The sequence below is a fragment of the Myotis brandtii genome, unplaced genomic scaffold (genome assembly GCF_000412655.1).
Source record: "Myotis brandtii unplaced genomic scaffold, ASM41265v1 scaffold581, whole genome shotgun sequence".
Lineage (NCBI taxonomy): Eukaryota > Metazoa > Chordata > Mammalia > Chiroptera > Vespertilionidae > Myotis > Myotis brandtii.
This window is the reverse complement of record NW_005370182.1, coordinates 1,671,904-1,692,598: the sequence shown is the minus strand read 5'-3', so window position 1 is coordinate 1,692,598 and position 20,695 is coordinate 1,671,904. Positions and strand designations below refer to the sequence as shown.

General features: G+C 41.6%; 1 protein-coding gene across 1 annotated transcript in view; it reads left to right on the top strand.

Moving 5' to 3' along the window:
* Positions 1 to 20,695, top strand: part of LRIG3 (leucine-rich repeats and immunoglobulin-like domains 3) — a 44,763-nt gene that overhangs the window by 10,302 nt on the left and 13,766 nt on the right. Inside the window, exons 4-10 of the mRNA XM_014550085.1 lie at positions 15,285 to 15,416; positions 15,983 to 16,126; positions 17,157 to 17,300; positions 17,607 to 17,750; positions 18,166 to 18,309; positions 19,228 to 19,308; positions 20,333 to 20,404. Coding sequence (XP_014405571.1) covers positions 15,285 to 15,416; positions 15,983 to 16,126; positions 17,157 to 17,300; positions 17,607 to 17,750; positions 18,166 to 18,309; positions 19,228 to 19,308; positions 20,333 to 20,404 — 861 coding nt within the window. The remainder of the gene's footprint in view (positions 1 to 15,284; positions 15,417 to 15,982; positions 16,127 to 17,156; positions 17,301 to 17,606; positions 17,751 to 18,165; positions 18,310 to 19,227; positions 19,309 to 20,332; positions 20,405 to 20,695) is intronic.

Below are 20,695 nucleotides of genomic sequence, written 5' to 3'. Positions count from 1 at the left end.
GATAGCTGGTTTTCCCCTGCTCCACTGGTTTTAGAACCTAGTGCCATGTGTGATGGGGTTCCATCACATCATGTCCTCCTGTGTTGGGGATGCTTTGGGGACTCTGGGAAGCATGAGAGTCAAACTTTGCTCCAGGATCTGATGCGATTTATAAAGAACAATCCTGGGTGTCAGGGAGTAGGGAGTATTGGGAATTTATTTGTGTGGCATTGTAGAATTCTGAGAAGGGTGTGACTTTTATTCTTCGGTTTTGAAACTCCCACAAGTACAACATGTGTAGTTCTCCACTGGCAGTTGTCACACATGAGTCATTCCAGGGTAGGACTCATGTCCTACTGAGCTTTCAGCCCCCTCCGAAGCCCCGTCCAGTCTCTGGCACGTAGGAGAGGCTCAGTAAGTGTGAGTGGACGAGAGCGACCACGGGCCCCTGTGCAATAGTCGAGACCTGAGCTGAGAGTGGGGCACACGGGTTTTCGTCTTGTCTCACACTAATGACCTGTCTGGCTTCGGGCAGAGTTAATTAACTCTTCTTTGTTTATCTGTAAAAACAGTGTAAGATGTTTCTCCATCTCTCATCTGGTTCCGGGGAAGGATCAAGTGGCATGATGTACAGGAAAGGGCTCTGAGCAGAGTGAGCAGCGACAGCTGCTGCTGTTACAGCTGCAGTGGGCTTGGCGGAGCAGCAAAGACGAGAGGCAGTGAGCCAAAGTGGGTTCTGGAACAGGAGGGTCACAGGAAGAAGAGAGGATTTAGAAACATTATCCTGGCAGCAACAGAGAAGGGAGGAGAAAGAACTTTGCATTTGGGGTGAATTTTCAGGAAACTTTTGTGTTCTTCAGCTCGTCTTAAAAATTGGGTGCGCCTTCAGTTATAGTGAATAACTGAACGAGGAAGGGCTTGTGTGCTATAAGGTAGATTTTGAGCTGTTCATATTGCCCAACAACAAGGCCTAATAGGTGCTAAGTGCTTGGGAACAAAGAAAAATCGGACTTGGCCTCTACTTTGAATCATGATAACGGGAAGAGAGACAATAAAGAGATACCTCTAGGACAGTGCTGCCCTGGGAGAGGGAGACGCTTGGGCTGCCCCAGCGCAGAGCCGTGGTTTCAGTAAGTGTGGACTGTGAGGGTGTGTGAGGTCTAGGGGAGGACGGAGACTGGGGTAAGTTGGTGCGGATCGGCTCAGGTGTTTTACAGGTTTGGGGAGTTATTGCAGACTTTTTATAGCAGGGGAATGCAATGATTACACTTCAGTTAAGCACAGAATCTGCTTCTCTCCTTATTTCTCAAGTAGTTATTAAATGATGTTCATTTTCTGAATCAAGTGCCCTGAAGACAGATAGATAACGTGACTTTGCTATTTAACAGGTATGCCTTACCGAATACCTGTTCTCCATCCGTCCTTGGAACTCTGAGCCCTGCTGTATGTTAGGGCCACATCTCTTTCCCACAAAGGGAAATTGGCCATGGGGGGGGGCGGGGAGGTGTCATTTGCATATGGACTTCTGAAAAGGGTCCATGTGAACTATTGGTTAGAAATCTGATCAACAGTGTTCTGTTACTTAGATACCGAACCCAGTTCTATATTCAATGGCAATTTCATCCATAAGCATGCATTTCCCTTTTCCTTCCAAAAATCAGACTAAGAAAAAAAAAATCAGTTTGGGAGATAGTGATTTAAAAGATTATTGATGGATTGCATGGCACAGACTTTATTGAAATAATAATCAAACTCAATTTATAACTTTTAAAACATTGATATTTTAGTAGTTCACAACTCAGAGATAAAGCTGCATATAAGGAAGGCAAGCATTAATAAGCACGTTTTCCAATGCTGATGTAACTGAGTAATTTTATATCTCTGCAGAACAGCTCAAAGTGTTGTTAGTTGTTTTTAAACCAAAATTTATGTGAGTCAATATTTGAAAAGTGGTTACCATTTTGTCATTTTAATTAAGGCAATTGGGGACCAGCTTTAGTCAAAATTAGAGCTTAAGTTTCTGGGGAATTGGGGAGTGTTGTTCTGATTAAGTGGACATAACCCATATCCCATCTTTACCCACATCTGGGTACAGATGAGTCCATGGAATTTGATCACTTAACTAAAAAATTCACCCCAAAATATATGTTCTACCCATGTGGATGAGTGGTCCAGTGACTTCCTGTGTAAGGGACATTGCATTAGGGCGCTGCAGACTTCACCAGTACAAGCCAGGCGTTATTGTGCTGCTGTGGAAATAAGCTCATGAAATTCAAGTCTGACAAAATAAACACTTGCACATGTTAATATGATAAGTTGTGTTCTTTTATTGGACTTTAAAAATGTTTATATGTAATTTGCACATAAAAGAGTTTACTGTACACAAAGGTATGTTTGTGACTCTAAGTTTATCTTCACGTTTACTTGAAACTACGCCCCAGAATGTAAGTTTGCGAGGTTTTCGAATTCTCAATTTAGCATGATTGTTTTTGAAACAAATCTGTGACCATGGCTCTTTAACCCTTCAGGAATTTCCCATTGCTCTTAGGTCAGGAGCAAAATCTTCCTTAAGGTATACAGTGCTCTGGATGATCCATTGAGCCTCCTCTGGACTCATTCCTCCTGGGAATGTGCCAGCCTGTTCCTGCCTCAGGTCCTGTTGCACATGCTTTTCCCTCTGCCTAGAAAACTCACCCTCCCCCACCTTTTAAGCCAAGCTTAGGTTTATATATTTTCATATCTCCTTTATAATATATGCTGTCACATTTTTCAGTTGCATGTTTGTGATACTTTATTGTCTATTTCCGCCCCCCCCCCGCCCCCCAGAATGAAACTTCATAAAAGCTGAGATCATGTCTGTTTTCATCCTTGTTTTCTCCCTGGCATTAGTGCAGAACCTGGCAGATGGTACACACTTGAGTACGTGTTTGTTAGACGAATGACCAAATGGGTAGCTCGGTCCAAATTAATATACCTAGTTAACTGTAGAAGAAACTATTCCATTAATCTTTCTGTTCCTACACACTTAAAAATTTCATTAATGCAACTTTGTTTTACCAAGGTAACAACATTATTAGATTTGACATAGTGACCCATTAAGCAACTTTCTTCATTCAGTGATGGTTCTTGGGCCCTTGACTTGACCCTCCAGTGTAGCATGCTACAAATACTCCTGTATGATAATACTTATCTTGAACCTACACCATTTCCTCATCCCTTCCCCCAACTTTACGCTAGCTAGCCCTTTTGGTTGCTGCTTTGAAGTATCAAGTACAGCTTCTGCCAGAGTCTTCTCTAAGCTGAATGAGGCTTGCGCTGCCAAGAGAGACAAAACAATAAAGCCATAGCTAGTTGCCTTTCATGACTGGGGTGGCAAGATTCAACATGTGTTTGTATCCTAGCCTCATTGCTTTTCCTCCTCCTCTTCCTTATGTTAGTATCTCTGCTATCTCTTATCTTCCTTAGACCAGAGGCTGGGAGCTCTAGTTGGGTAGAGAGACTAAAACAATGAAATGGGGCTCTAACCAGTAAGACTTCTTTCTTTGGCTGGAAGTTGCTTAAGTACTAAATTCAAAACATGAAAGGAAAGGCAATTATAAATATAAGCACCTCCTTTCTAGTACTTAAAATCACCTGCCTGGCTGTCTCCCTCTCTCTCACTAAGCTTTAGCCAGTAGACACAGTAGTCTGTAGAGTGAGGGAGACGACAAAATGAAATAGGAAGGTAATATTTATGCTGCATAGAGTAACCGTGGTATCCGTTCTTGGACTGTCAGTTTCACAGTGCATGAGCAGCTTCAAATGTTTTCATAACGAAACAAACATGGAATAGAATCAGAATAAGCATAATTTTTTAGAAAAAAAAGTAAGATTCTTTTTGAACTTGGTCACTGATTGCCATGGAATCCTGCACAAGGTACTGGCCCGGGAACTTAGGACATTGTTCTTTAAAGATGTCAGGAAAGTAGTCAGTTTGTTTTGTAAATCCCTCTTTCTTTTATTCTCCTTCTCCTGTCTTTTTTTGCGTTCAATTCCTCACCACCATCCCCGTTTATGTATCCAAAAAACTTGGTCACTGATTGCCATGGAATCCTGCACAAGGTATTGGCCCGGGAATTGAGGGCATTAAAGATGTCAGGAAAGTAGTCAGTTTGTTGTGTAAATCCCTCTTTCTTTTATTCTCCTTCTGTCTTTTTTTGATTTCAATTCCTCACCACCATCCCCATTTATGTATCCAAAAAACTAAGGAGAGAGGAATTAGAAACAGTTTGCTATATTATATAACTGGTCATAACTCATTTTTTGTTAGTGTTGAGTGTCTGTACTCAATCTTAGTAACTGAGAATTGGAAGAGACGTTTCTCTCCAGGGAGAAACCTCTGAAAGAGAGGTTACCCAACCTCCCCTTGAGCACATCCAGGGACAAAAGCTCACTTCTTGGGGAGCAGCCCTTCCACTGTGAATAGTTCTAATTGCTAGGACTTTTTATTTGTTGAGCTCTGCCCTTCTGTGGCTCCTGTACCTATTGTCCTAGTTCTGCTGGAGAGAACAACTTCCTTCTATTTCTGCATTATAAAACCAGGCTCACAATATAAGGTTCTTATAAAGCCTTCTTTTCCGCAGCTCATTGTCCAATTCCAATTTCCTATATGAACTGGGGGCTAGGCCAGGGCTCTCCAGTAGCTCTGGGAATAGCCATCATGGGAATATGCCGTGTCTGTGCTGCCACTGGCGGCCACATGGGTGCTGAGCACTGGAAATGTGGCGAATGTTGCTGAATTTTCAATTTAACTTAAATAATTTACACAGGCAGTGGCTGTTGTACTGGCCAGTGTAGGTCTAGATTTTTAAAGTCTTCCCCACATACACCTCGTCTAGCGTGGCAGTGTAAAATATTGTGCCCAGAACAAACATTAGAGCTGTGGTCTTAATACAGAATAAGGTTGGACCATCATCACTCTTGCCCCAAATACTGGAAATTAATGAAGCTTAAGATTTTATTGGCATCTTATGGACCATGTTGTAGTATTGTCTCATATTGAGTTGTCATCAGCTGACATCCCCAAGTCTATTGTCACTTTCATTAAATTGCTTTCAGATTGGCCTTTTAAAATGATGGATTAAAAACCCAAAACACTGCCTTATCCCAGCTTAATTTCTCTGGTTGCTTCTAGACCATCATTTTAGCACATTGAGAGGTTTTGGATCACGAGTCATCTATTAGATGAATTATACTTTTATTCTGTGGCACCTACCCTTGACTGTTCACTTTGTACCCCTTTTAATACAGATGGTGGACTGAATGCATTCATTTAACTCCGCAACTTCCTAAATTCCCTTAAAATGAAATTAAAGGACTGCACATTGATGGGAACAAAGAGAAAATAGGGAGACAGTTCAAATGAAAGACGCCACAAAAATTTTGCAAGCAAACAGGCAAACTGTACCTGACTTCAGAGAGAAACTGGAGTGGATCCAAAAGAAGCAAACATTTATTATTTATTTTTTGTTTTTGGCTGCAGAACCTCCAAATAGTTTAGGAACTCAAGACCTGTAAAGGTGGGGTGCAGAGTAAGACTAGAAATGGGGGATTGGTTAAACCTCTTTTATAAGAAGCAGTAAGACCTCCGGGTTCCTCCTCTAAAATTCAAAGCCCAGTGACTGCCCCTCCCCTGGTATAGACAGAAGATTGGAAATTTACTCTCTGGAGATCTGAAACAGAAAATCTCAGTAATTTGGGGCACAGGCCCAGCTGGGCAAGGGGTGGGGGCTGAGGGCAGCAGATTCTGCAACCAGTGAAATGAGGTAAAATCTGAGTACTGATGGTACTGACACCCCCGCCCTTCAGCTTATTTTCCTGTCAGCCCTCCCGGGCCCTAGACTTGAAATTGCAGGATTTGAGCAGTAAGGCGTGGAGATGCCTGAGACTCACAGTCAGCAGGTCCATTCTACTCACAGCCCTTGGTAAGCTTTTCAGTGCTGCTTTTTATTAAATATGAACGGGTAGCCAGTGATCACCAGACTTTTGAGGAAGTTTCTAACAATGAAGTCAGAGTCTGAAAGAAACGGGAGAAGGATACCCGATGGAAGGAGAAGGGAACTTCAAAACAACTTAATATCTCTGGAGATAAAAGAACGGTAAAAAATAATAATAAAAATTTCAGAAAATAAGGAGGAACTCAGCTGTTAAAAATACAATAACAGACACTATTAAAAGGTAATAGAAGGGTTGGGAAAAAGTTGAAAAATTCTCAAAAAGAAGAACCAAAAGACAAAGGGATGGAAGAAGGGAGATAAAAATGAGGAAATGGGGAGATCCACTGGGAAGTCTAATACCTATCTAATTGGTGTGCCACAAGGGAGGTCTGTGTACATAGGAGGGGGAGGATTATCAAAGATACCAAAAAATCCCCCAGAACTGAGAAACACATTTGTAGGTTGAAAGTGCACCAACAAACAAGAAATAAACACAACCTACATTAAGGGACATTAGAGGTAAAGAGAGGCTCTGAGAGGAGGGGGCGGGGAGCAGATCAGCTGTAAGGGTCGCCAGTGGTTCCCCCAAGGGTGCTCCTAACAATATCATCATCATGTGGAAACCTGGCAAAATGCAGATCCCCAGGCTCCACTCAGACCTCCTAAAGAGAAACCCTGCAGGTGAGCTCACCAGTCTTGCTTCAAGAAGTCCCTGTCCCATAATTCCGATGCCTGCTGAAGTTGAAGAAACACTGGGATAGAGGATCAGAACCGCCTCTGGCTCCTCAGACTTACAACTATGTAGTAAGGGCAATAATAGAGCAAAACGTTGTCTTCAAATCCTAAGGGAAAAGGATGTCTAATATAAACTCTGTACACACCCAAACTGTCAATCCTATGAAGATATTCCACACATGAAACACATACACACGCACACGCACACGCACACACACACACATGGTTTCTTGGAAAGCTAATGGAGGCTCTGCTCTGCCCCAGGGAAATGAGGAGGTAAACCAAGGAAGGCTGGGCGGCCAGGTAGTGGGACTCCAACAGAGTAAAGATGTGGAGCCCCCAAAGTGAGCCCGGGTTCTCTAAAAGGCCGCAGCTTCGGCATGATGGTGTGAAGCCTCTGCAGCAAACCTTGTCACTTCCAGTGTTTGTCATCCACATCCAGAATCTCAGCTTCTTCGAGCTGGAAGAGATCATTCTTTTCCTCTTGTTGACAGGTGAGAAAATCAAAGTGTAGTGAATCAGAACAGAATCAGCGTCCCCTTGCTGGGGACCTGTGGTCTGAATTGTTGCTTCAAAGAGACCCTACTTAAAAAATAAAATAAAAATAAAAAAGGAGCTCCTACAATTTAACAGGTTGGTTAGTGTATAGGATCAGAGGTTTATGTTTCCTTTTGCTGGGTGATGGCTATAGTGGCCGTAACATTTTGGGACGTACATGTGCATCTAGAACCTCAAGGTACATAAATCCTTAGGGGCTACTCTGAACTTTGATCTAGACTAGAGTTTCTGGACTAATCATGGCCAGTCGCTTCAGGGTCTTGAACCCATTCATTTAGTCCCGACGTGGTGGAACCAGAAATGAATTAGAAGTTCTCTCCACTCACAAGTAAATCACAAGCTAACGGGAAGACTCAGACTCCCAGCTGAACCATAACAGTGGTCTGGCACATGGAAATGGCTAGGGAGCGCCTCTGCCTCAAAAGACGGGGGAAATTTTAAATGTCACTAGAGTGAATTTTTATTGCATGTAATTAAATCGTTTCAGATTACAATAATTGTTCAGTAAGTATCTTCTTTAGCATCCTAAATGGAAAAACTTGCTCTTAAATTTGTTTATATAAAGGACTAAATTGAATTTACACTTGGGGATCAAAAAGAGTTGTTTTGTATCTGGTGTGAATGGCTTTTTGACTCATTTCTTTTTTTTCATTTTTAACATGTGTTATAATTGCCTTATTAATAGGGCCCTGATTATTTTATTAAGACATGTGGCCATCATTATGATGTTCATGGTCCAAAAGATAATTACATTTTATATTGACCTGGCTTTTAGCTGAAAGAACTGACTCTTTGCCCCTCACAGTGGCTCATTTGCTGCTTAGTATCATTAATTCTTAATCAAGAATCCTTCTCCTTGCTAACGTTGCCTCATTTGGCTTTATTCTTTGATGCCACAGTACCAGTGGACCAGTCTAAACATGTTCTTTTAATGAAACTTAATTACTTTTTTAGAAAAAAGATGAGCAGAGAGAGTTTATTTTTATCTGTATGGAAGAGGTTCTTTGCTTGCCAAGTCTCTCTGTTTAAAGAAACCTAATATTATGGGGTGTTAGTATTCTAGCCAAGATAGTTTCCAAGGAAGCTTTCTTTTTGTGGGGGGGGGCGGTGAGAGGGGGGGAGAGTTATTGTTGGAAGTATCAGTGCCCTTTAAAGTGTTTGCAAAATGTAGTGTTTTCTTTAACAACTTGTAATTCCTTTATAAATGATGTTAAACTGGTTGCTTGCAAGTTATATATAGAAATCAGAATTTCCTTGGGGCCAGGCCGACTCTCCCAGTCAATACAGTTAATATACTTGCTCTGTGGTTGTATGGAATGACCACGGATTCAGCAATTTGTTAGTTGCAATAACTGAATTGGACTTAAGGGATGTGGTTAGAGAAATGCATTCTAAGAAAAGAGGGCATTGCAACATATAAAAAAATAGTTTCAAATTAAATTTCACTGAGCACACCCTCTCTGTAAGGAAAGTGCCACACACACATACCTTCTCTAAATAGCCAATATTGCACATCTTTACACCTCCCAGCTGCAAAGCCTTAAGCTTCCTGTTGGAGACAGTTGGAACGATTGACAGACACTACTTATTCACCAAGAAGTTATAGTTTAATTGGTTCAGGAATTCCAGTGTGAAAAAACCTGATATTCTGGTTCCTCACTAACAAAGAATATTTCACTCTGTGACTCTCCTTTCAAACTCTGGAAATAAACTAACAGCATCTATATCCACCTATGAGTACCTGAGGTTCTTTTGAGACTCTTATGCTTTCTGGAGGTCACAGTGAGTCAAAAAGTAAAGCCAGTCATCATCATACTGAGTGGTTATGTCACTAACCTCATGAGTTGTATTTTACTGTTATTAACTTAGTCCGGATTTACACTTAGTGGAGGTGTTCACAGTATCAGAACAAATAAGCGCATTTCTTATATATGAGAAGAATGCATTTCTCTATTTCCCTAGTGACTATAGCAGTGATGGCGAACCTTTTGAGCTCGGCGTGTCAGCATTTTGAAAAACCCTAACTTAACTCTGGTGCCGGGTCACATATAGAAATTTTTTGATATTTGCAACCATAGTAAAACAAAGACTTATATTTTTGATATTTATTTTATATATTTAAATGCCATTTAACAAAGAAAAATCAACCAAAAAAAAATGAGTTCGCGTGTCACCTCTGACACGCGTGTCATAGGTTCGCCATCACTGGACTATAGGCACGCTAAAATGTCAATACTGGCTCTTCTAGTCAGCATCTCACACCTGAGCAAGAGAGGACCATAGTCTGTGCTCTGCATTAGAAGGCCTCCCGTATCAGCGATACAGAGCACTGTGGTAGCACAGGTGGAGGGGATGAGAATTCCAGTAGTGCCAGAGACGACAGAGCTGGAAACCCAAGCTTGTATGTCAGGGAAGAAGAAAAGCACAGCCTGGGCCCTGGGAAACACAACGGGGACATCTAGGCACACAGGCACCGTCATCCCAACGTGCCGTCATGTGTCCTCTGCACCTCCTGGGGGTGCTCCGGCACCTGGTGTTGCCTGCCTCCCACCCAGCCTTTCTACCCACTGCTGCCAGAGCAACCTTTCTAAAATGCACTTGTGGCCCTAACCGGTTTGGCTCAGTGGATAGAGCATCGGCCTGCGGACTGAAAGGTCCCAGGTTCGATTCCGGTCAAGGGCATGTATCTTGGTTGCGGGCACATCCCCAGTAGGAGGTGTGCAGGAGGCAGCTGATCGATGTTTCTTTCTCATCGATGTTTCTAACTCTCTATCCTTCTCCCTTCCTCTCTGTAAAAAAATCAATAAAATATATTTTAAAAAAATAAAAATAAAATAAAATGCACTTGTGATTGTCGCCCCACCATTTGAAAGCCTCTGTCCTTCTCTTCCTACTTGATCCTCAGATAGAAGCCACATGCCCACATGCCTTACAGCATGCCCACCTGGCCTACTGTTATCTCCTGCCAGCACCTCACGCTTGAACTTCCTCTGTCTGCAGTCTCCACCCATGAACACTATACTTCAGCCATCAAGGCTGTCTTTTTTCTTTCACTTCCTCAAAGGGAATCAAGCCTTGCCTCACTCTCACTTGCTTCTGCTTGGAACACTAGGGGGCTCCTGGCTGTGGGAAGTGTTGCTGACCTCCTGCACCCCTCCCACCACTTGCTAGGAGGCTGCCCTTCCCTCTGCCACTCCACTACTTCTTATCATAGCACTTGTCACTTCAGTGACCACTCCCGTTTGCCTGCCTTTTCTCCTGACTAGGAGGCTGCCCTTCCCTCTGCCACTCCACTACTTCCTTATCATAGCACTTGTCACTTCAGTGACCACTCCTGTTTGCCTGCCTTTTCTCCCCATGGGAATTTCAGCTCTGTGAGGTCAGGGACCATATCTACCTCCTTCATTATTAGATCTTGAGCACTCTCAGAACAAATGTCATCATACAAAATGGTCAGTCATGTTTGCCTCTACATTTAAAGGCCTTTGGCAAAGTAGGCTGAAAGGTGAAGTTAGCAGCAAAATGAAGCCTTTATTGCTGGGCCTGAGAAGCCACGGCTGAAATACCTGGGACTGTGTTTGCTGTGGCTCTGAGAAGCCCGAGGGAACCCTGTGCATTCCAGCCGACCAGGACCCCAGGTCTGTGTCTGTCCACAAGGGACTGATTATACTTGACCTCGGCAGTGATTAACCATGGAACACTTTGTACTGTCAACAAGCAGAGAAGACCAAAATATTCGTAGTCTTTAAGATGGATTGAAACACCATGTTTGAAACACCTTCCAATGCTTACAGTACCATAGTGTGGTTTTTGAACAATGCAAAGATGGCATTTTCACATTAACTTAAGTAATGGAAAAAGATATTCACACAGTTTGGCTTTTGTTGTTGTTGTTTTGTTAAAGCAATTCATACTTCCCGCCAAAAACATTAACAGCAGTGCTTTTAATGTGCCCATCAATTTTGGTAGGTATCCATATTTGGAGAACGCTAGATTTGAATTAAATCTTTGTCTTCTAGAAGTGGCTAATTGTGGCCCACTCTTAGTATCAGACGTGTTTAGATGGAGGGTTTTAGGTGATTAAAAAGAGTTTTCAATCTAGTGTTTTATATGTAGCTGTCTCCTTTTAAAAAAACCCTTTCATGATATAAAGCATGGCTTTAAAAACAAAAACAAAACTGGTGCATATCAGGTGGTTATTGGCCAGTTAAGTCTGAGAGCTAATGTGAAACTGGTATTTGGATTCAGTTCAGCTCCGTGAGGACAGAGGCCGGATTCTGTGATACAGGGACTATTATCCGGGCAGTTGTGAGGGATTTTTGTGCCGGGAGCGGTGCTGACAAAGACGGCACTGTGCCGCCCCGTCTGTAACTGAGCGCTTTCACACTGCAGTTTAGGAGGTGTGCAGCTCAGGAAATGGCTGGCTTTGGCTGGAGCATACTTTCACTGCAAGGAAAATTTTATTCGTCACTCAAGTAATTGGCAGTTTTAATACCTTGTTCATAATTACCTTATAAACAAACGAATATATAAACCAAAGATTGTAGGGCCTGTTATCTAACTCGTAGCCTTATTTGACCAAGGGGATAGACACCTGTGGGTCCCCCGCTCCCTCCCACAAAAAACCAATTTGCTCCGTTTATTGCAGAAAACTAAAGCCGAGCATTTTCTTTTTGTTGTTGTTAAATATAAGTGTAGCTGTACTAGCCCCAGACAGCCTGGGGGCCAAAACCAGATGCAGAGTTTAATGGGAGGTACTGGCTGGGAACGGGAGGGTGGTGGAGAGGGTGGGGGAGGTGACTTGGGCACTTCAGAGTTACTCCACTGATTGTGGGAGGAACATCCTGGTAATGCAACAGTTGGCTTATGTATTTAAGCGAACATTTTTGTCCCCTAAAGCGTGGTTTTGTTTAACCCACACACACTAACCCTAAGGCCCTGTGGCTTGTCTCTTGGACTGAATCCATCTCCGGGACCTAGAAATTGACTAATTGTCTCACTTGCATTGCCCTGTACCTCACAACTAGATCAAGGAGCTTATACACTGGTGAATCCAGATGTGGGAAATGGTCGGAATCAGAGGTCATGGCTGACTTAACTCTAAACAAAGTCTGTAAGACGTTATGGGAATCTGAGGCCTTGATATTTGTGCCTTGTACGTGTGTGTTTTTCACCTTACTGTTATCACAAAAGTTTAGCTCTTAGCATATGCATCACCTTGTTACCTTGTATAGAATTACTTGACAATGGGGTTAGATTCTCAGATGACTTGGATCAAAAAAGATTTCCCCCACAGTCCTTGAAAGTGACATAGGGAGGATTTCAGCACGGCTCTGAGAAGTTTCATTAGTTGTCTAAATAGAAAACGTAACAACCTTAATTCTCTTTTGTGAGGAAAGCCACACCTGAGTTTGCACACATTCAGGAAGTTCTTCTGTGATGGGTGCCAGACACATGCAGAACCCTGGCCCCCTCTGATCTACCTTGTGTGCAAACACAGCTGAAGCATTTCCAGGGCTTCCTTACTGTGGCATGATGGTGCCTCAGTGAGCCAGGGTGGATTCCCACATTAGCTTGAAACCAGAAGGACAGCATTTTTACAAGGGTGGGAAGTAGTAGGCATTTCTTTAGGTGCATCTCCCCTTGAGGCCTTAATTGTCAAAATACCTTTGAAACTGTATGCCATGAAACAAGCCTTCAGGGATGGCCTTGGGACCAATAAGGACTTACTCTGTGAGGTGCTTTGGGAGTGCTTGCACTATTAGATTAAAAGCTTTAATTTCCTAATTTTAACTGTAATATCTATACCAGAGAAATGTTGTTGTGGTTAAGTAGCAAATATATATATTGAAAAATGCTTAGCGTAGAGCTTGGAATCTAATAATATATCTTCAACATGATTAGATTCCATGCACATTCCAAGATAGAGGTGTAGAGACATATCCCTGCATGGAGGGGGTAGTGCACTGTATGACAGACAAGGCCGCCAGGGTAAGGGCTACGTAAGAACACAACACAGGACTTTGTGGAAAATACATCAAGTTGAACCTACCTCAGGAGCTTTCTGAGATGGTGAGAGGACTGTGAATTATAATAATGCAAAAAAGCTTAATAAACTCAACACCATAGAAATATATCTGTTGGTAAGAAATACACATATATGAGATACATCTTCTGAGTTTTCTCATTAAGCAGAGGTTAACTGCAGACTAGGTTTAGAAATGCCAGCATGTGACTTGTCTTGCATACAGAGTTCTGCCTTCAGAGTGTTTTATTGTTCTTGGGTGGGTTGTAAAGAGAAGACCTTTTGTTTGTAGGTAGACTGTTACCTTCCCAACCTTTCTACCTTAACGTGCTATTTCCTCTGCCAAATGACTGAAATGACAAAGATCTGATATAGCAATTAAGATGACCCTCACCTCAGTTTAATTCCTCTTTTCTAGCAACATGGCCATTTAACGCTGACTTTCGCCTTGGAATCTATTGTATTGATGACCTCTTTAGAGCTTTGCCTTGGCCTCTTTTTTTTTTTTTAATTTGTAGTCTAGTACAGTGCTTGCCAATAGAACTTTCCACAGTGATAGAAATGTTCTGTGTGCCTACTGTCCCGTTTGACAGCCCCCAGACACCCGTGGCTACTGAGGACTTGAAATGTGGCTACGGATGACTAAGGAATTGAATTTTAACATTGGATTTTACTTGAATTTAAAGAGCCGCATGTAGCTACCACGTTGGACATTCTGGTTTGGTATTCAGGACTTAATGTCAAAAATTTTTTTTCTTATAAATATATTTTATTGATTTTTCAGAGAGAAAGGGAGAGGAACAGAGAGTCAGAAACATCGATGAGAAACATCGATCAGCTGCCCCCTGCACACACCCCCACCGGGGATGTGCCCACAACCAAGGCATGCCCTTGACCGGAACCGAACCCGGGACCCTTAGTCCGCAGGCCGACGCTCTATCCACTGAGCCAAACCGGCCAGGGCAATGTCAAAAATTTTAAGTGTAATTACTACCAGTGATTACGTAAACTGAGATACTGTATAAAATTCAGAGCCCTGAAACACATCCACTGGTTTGAAAGACTGTGGCAATGTATTGAAACTTGTTATTTCTTAAAGAAAAAGAGATCTTTCTCGAATGGCTTTTAAAAAGCCCCGGTCTGATGAGTATTGAAGTGTGGGTACTTTCCAAGCGAAGAATTACAGGTAGATTAGGAATCAAGAAGAAGGAAGAGGGAACTAGCAGATTAGTGCCTGGACTGCCAGCTCGGTGCTGGGCACTCACATACTGTTCAATAAAAAGGAAAAGGAAGAATGAATATTAACCAAATAACAAAGAAAAAGCAGTGTAAGTGCATAGCATTTATGTATTAGATATGTCTGCTCTGACTCCCCGTCTTGTGGGGTGGGCTTTTGTAGTGAATGTCCTGTGGGACCTAGAGGTGTGTCTTCCTTGTACTTCTGAGCTGTATGCTCTAGGCGTGTCCCTTTTGTGGGTTATTTGGACTCTTCTGTTGTGATTGGGTCTAGATTGCTGTTGCCCCGTTCATGGGAGGACTCTCCTTTCAGGCTATGAGGCTCAGCCCTACCACATCGTGTGAGCTGTTGTATAGGTGCACTCTCTACGTTGTTTGTCTTCAGTGTTCCTCGGTCAAAATACGTCCAATCAGCTATGCTTTTCTTGTTTTTCCAAGCCGACTGCGCGGTATTTTAGCTGTAAATCCAGTCCGTGGCTGGGAGTAAGGGCACTCAGCCTCCTGTTAGAGTGCAGCCATCTTTGCTCCGAAGTGCATAGCATTTAGGTAACACGCCCATATTTTTATAGGGATGTTCTTCATATTATATTCTAATGTTACAATGTACTGTTTAATTCAAAATTAAAGTGACTAGAGAGATACTGTTTAACTTTTAAAAAGTACTGTTAGAGCAGTTTTCCATTTTTTCTGGAGAGCAAGGGAGGAATAGAGAATATTATTCACCTTTCCGATTGTCGTACCATCTTTCCTATTATCTTTGCTTTCCTTCATTCCAGAGCTGGAAACAGGATTGCTGAAATAGTACCTGAACAGCTGAAACACTTTCAGTCCCTGGAAACTTTGGACCTCAGCAGCAATAATATTTCAGAGCTTAAAACTGCATTTCCACCTCTACAACTCAAATATCTGTAAGTCAAGATTTCTTTAGCAGAAGTATTTAGTTTTGGTGGAACTATCATGTTATAACAAGAAAATCAACTTTAAGATGTAACAAACTGCTTATTTTACTGCTGATGTATCAAAAATTTAACTTTCTTATTGACTTATAATTTGCTTTAAATCTGAACAACCATAACCTTCATTTTACTCTTACAAAAAATTAGACATCCCTTGACTGTTAGAAAATTTACGGGGTACAGACTGCTTCTTTAAAAAGAAATCAGATTTAAACCATTGTTGTTCAATTATTGTTTTATTAATACATTCATAAAAATGAAATTAGTTTCCAAAGAGTGAGTAAACATCTCTAACAAGTTTTTATAACTTTCAGATTTTCCAGTTACTCTTTCCCCACCAAAGTGTGTGAATCATAGTCAGTACTGGTCCACAAGGACCTACAGAGCGATTATTTAGAGTGTCCATTGTTACAGCTGGTGGTCAGGTTCTGTGGAGATTCTTTATAACACAGACGATGCATGCGCTCTGTCTTCCCAAAGAAACCAGAAAGAGAAGCTCATCTTCAAACTTTCAACAGGTACATCAACAGCAACCGGATCACGTCGATGGAACCTGGGTGTTTTGATAATTTGGCCAACACGCTCCTGGCGTTGAAGCTGAACAGGAACCGGATCTCAGCTATACCACCCAAGATGTTCAAACTGCCCCAACTGCAACACCTGTAAGTAAAACATCTCTTAGGACCGAAGACTTAGGTAATGTTTCCTCACCTCCTCTACACCCTTGGGGTCCGTCCCCTACCAGCCACAATGTGGCAGAAGGAGTTTAGAAGCAAGGATGTTGCTGTCTTCCCTTTGAGAGCGAGAGTTGTGGAATCCCCGGATCAGAACAGCCTTAAGTCACCTAGTACAAGCTCCTGCCTGACAAGGCATGTCGGATTGTTACCAAAAGAGTGAACAGTGTAATCATTGAGCAGCCTCTGTACAAAGGCGTCATTGTGGCACTGGAGAAATCATGGGGACTCTCAACAGCTGTGGTTTATGAGAATCATGCCGACAACTCCAGGAGGCTCTGATAGCTTAAGTGGCTGTAAAGAACTGTCTCGTTAATAATGGTGGAATGATCTGCGAACAGGCTCCTACAAAATAGTGGTTTTCAACCTTGGCTGCACATTACAGACACTTGGGGAGCTTTAAAAAATCCCAGTGACCAGGCCACACCCTGCACCAATTATATTAGAACCTCTGGGGGTAAGATCCAGGCCTCAGTAATTTTTAAAACTCTCCAGGTGATTCCAGCGTACAACCAAGGTTGAGAACGACGGCCTTAAAGAGAAAGCATTAAACATGAAGGATCATGAGGGTAACCAACTGTTGTAAGCAGATTGGCCAGGATAAATTTGTCCCTGTTCCTGAAAAGACCTCCTGTCTGAATGTAACATTCATTATTCCAGATAATTAAAAAAAATATATTAGTTTGTTTACTTTTATACTGAGTGGACAACAGTTTTGAAATGAAAGTGTAGTCTAGTTTCAGTATTTTATCATTTCAAAAATACATCACACATTTCAGAAGGAAATTTACTTACTGTTAATAAATGAACATTTTTCTGGATAAAAATATTTAGAAATTTAAGACAATATGTAATTTAACACTGGCTGGTGTAACTACATTGTAGTAATGTGACATGTTATTACTACCTCCAGAATTTGTCCTATAAGCTAACAATTTAACTGTAATATCCAATGCAGCGAACTGAACCGAAACAAGATAAAAAATGTAGATGGGCTCACGTTCCAAGGGCTGGGAGCTTTGAAGTCTCTGAAAATGCAAAGAAATGGAGTAACAAGACTTATGGATGGAGCTTTTTGGGGGCTGAGCAACATGGAAATCTTGTAAGTGTGGTTTATCATAATTCCTATCCAGGTAGTGTGATCACTGAACATTCAGCAGCTTTTATTTGAAATCCTATCATGTTAAAGTCTCATCATTTACAATCATTTATAATTTAGTTTTGTCTCAGGTAAAGTGACTGAGAATTTATAAGCACATGGTTTGTTTGTTTGTTTTTTTGCTGAGGTCTTTAACAGAAGCTAACTAGTAACAATAGGAAAATGTAATAGGCTGTCATCATTGGTCCCCTTTGAAGAGACTAGATAATGAACTCTTGATCCTGCTTTTGATTCGTGTTGTCACTGTAGGCAGCTGGACCATAACAACCTAACAGAGATCACCAAAGGCTGGCTTTATGGCTTGCTGATGCTACAGGAACTTCATCTCAGCCAAAATGCCATCAACAGGATCAGCCCTGATGCCTGGGAGTTCTGCCAAAAACTCAGTGAGCTGTGAGTTGCCTTTTATTCTCCCCAAGTTTGAGAGCAGGGATCATGCCAGAGCATGAGCTTCTTACCACCGATCTGTGAAATTTTCATAACAGTATCCCAGGTGACAGCATTGTTCACATGCAACCTGGTCGCATTTTTTGTTGTGATAAGTTGGAGACCACTCGGATGCTTCAGGTCTGTGGCACTTGAGCTGAAGCAGTGAGTGATGGCTATTTTCAAATAGAGGTGTTTCTCTTAAATTACTGGGATTAGGAATAATGTTTACCTGGGTATTAGTAAGGAGGCAGAGTTTTAGAATAAGGATTAATGTGGTTACATTAATATTACCTGTTTTGTTTCTTTAAACAATTCATCGTGTTGAATTAGAAAGTAAAAGCTATGATAGGTTTTATTTTTGTTCCTTTTTCCTTTCCAGGGACCTAACTTTCAATCACTTGTCGAGGTTAGATGATTCAAGCTTCCTGGGCCTAAGCTTGCTAAATACACTGCACATTGGGAACAACAAAGTCAGCTACATTGCTGATTGTGCCTTCCGGGGGCTTTCCAGTTTAAAGACTTTGTAAGTTACACATTTTGCTCTCTGTACAGGAACCTAATTGGTTCCTAAATGTGCCCACTTTTCTCCCAGCAGATTTCCTTTGTTGTGAAGGAAATGTGTGCGGCCTTAGAAGTAGTGTCTTAATCTTTCCCAGATCAGTTTGATTAAAATCGGTCCATTTCACCCGTGTGTGTTTCTTAAAGGGATTAAAAAGGACGGTGATCAGCTTGTTTTGGTGATTATACTTAGCCTTCTCAGGATCTCCAGGAAGTTGGTGACTGCTCAAGAGGGAAACAATTTCAAATCCACTAATTTTTCTTTAGAAAATGCAGATTAAAACTTACCCAGAGCACAAAGATCTCATACCAGTTATATCCAGACTTGGTCTCTGTCCAAGAGAAAGAAGAGAGAGTTGATTAACTGACCTTTGAAAACTCTCGGCAAATGTTAATTTTAATGTTGTGCAATGGGCTTTTGATTTTTGCACTGTCAGAGGCTTTTGCTCTGTTCACTATTGGAAGCATTACATAATTGAAAGACACACTGTATGCTTTGGCGAACGCCTGCTTATGTGGTTGGAACAGTGGTTTTAAAATTTAATGTATTTTTCAGACTATTCAAGTCTTTCAGAATTTAGTCATCTTGATAGAGGAATTAATAGAGCTCCAGTCAGCTGTCCTGATTTTGGGCAAAAAAAACCACCTTAAAATGCTGTGGTAAAAAGAGGACAGGGTGTAGGAGTTACGTTGGGAGAGAGCGCGAATTTTCTATTGTTTGGAAAGGGGTGGAGATGATGTGGGGAATTAATGAGGAATTTATTACAAATTACATGCCACCTGGGTGGTGATCTTAGATTTCTGAGTGTGTCCCTAAAGAGAATGCTTGCATATTCTCTTAAGTACCTAGTACCAGTTTCACAACATCCCTCTTTTATATTAGGGATCTGAAGAACAATGAAATTTCCTGGACTATTGAGGACATGAATGGTGCTTTCTCTGGGCTTGACAAACTGCGGAGGCTGTGAGTATGATTTGCCTCATAATTTGACTCCCTCTTTGACCTAAAGTAAACATTGTGTCTTCATTCAGTCAGTTCCACAAGCTTAAGGAGTGTAGAAATAGGTGCTTAATGTGGTTGCTACCCTTTGTCACTTCCCTAAATGAGGGCTGTTATACAAGATGTGTATGAGTTTGCTTTCTTCCTTGGGTCTAAGGGTTTTTATTCAACACTTTGGTGTGTGTGACTTATTTTAATATCTAGATAAGAATTTTAAATTGTTGAGAGTGCTTAGACTCTAAAGATTATCATTGTGTAAAACTTTCAACACTTTGAAATTTTCACTGTTGCAGTCTACTCACAGAAATGTTTCAATGAAGTGACCCAATATCTACTGAGAATATGGAAGTAGGTTCCAAGCAGTCCAGGATCAAAACATGCTTATCTGTAGCCATAAAATGGCCTTGCAGGTGGCCAAATTCTGTACTGTAAGCCAGTGGTTTTCAAATTGAGGTTCTTATAGCCCTGAATGTCTGTGGGAAGGCTAAAGAGAAAGTCTCCACTGTTATCTGTAATGGCCTTGCAGGTGGCCAAATTCTGTACTGTAAGCCGGTGGTTTTCAAATTGAGGTTTCATATAGCCCTGAATGTCTGTGGGGAGGCTAAAGAGAAAGGCTCCACTGTTATCTGCTTTATTTATTAAAGTGCTGAGAAAGTGTCCTTGGAATAAAGTTTCCACCCGTAGGAATGCCTCGCCATTCCTAAAGAGACTTTGAAAATCACTGCTCTAATGTAACCATCAGAGTCATTTATTGAATACCTATTTTTGCTGGGTTCTCTGTCGAATGCTGTGAAAACCATGCTGAACTATATTACTGAAGTACATGGCACAGATACATTTTTACAGAATATATTGTTCAATTCAAGGAAATAAAGTACTCACAAGTGATTTCAAAAGCAGTTCCTGTCATGAGAATTCTACTCCCAGAATGGTTTTTATTAACTATTCCAATGTAAATTTTGTTGTGTGTTTTTTTTTTTGCCCCCAGAATCCTCCAGGGAAACCGGATTCGATCTATTACCAAAAAAGCCTTCACTGGTTTGGATGCGTTGGAACATCTGTGAGTAGCGGGAATTTAGTTATCCTTGGTAGACTAAGATGGGCATTTACTTACGTGTCAGGAAAGATAAGACAAACTAAAATGTAATCTTGTTGACATCCTCTTCATAGCATAAAGTACAGTTACACATCTGTTTATCTGTCTGCCCTTCTACCTGCTTATCTATCTATCTATCCATCCATCTGTATCTGTCTAGAACAGGGGTGGGCAAACTTTTTGACTCGAGGGCCACAATGGTTCTTAAACTGGACCGGAGGGCCGGAACAAAAGCATGGATGGAATGTTTGTGTG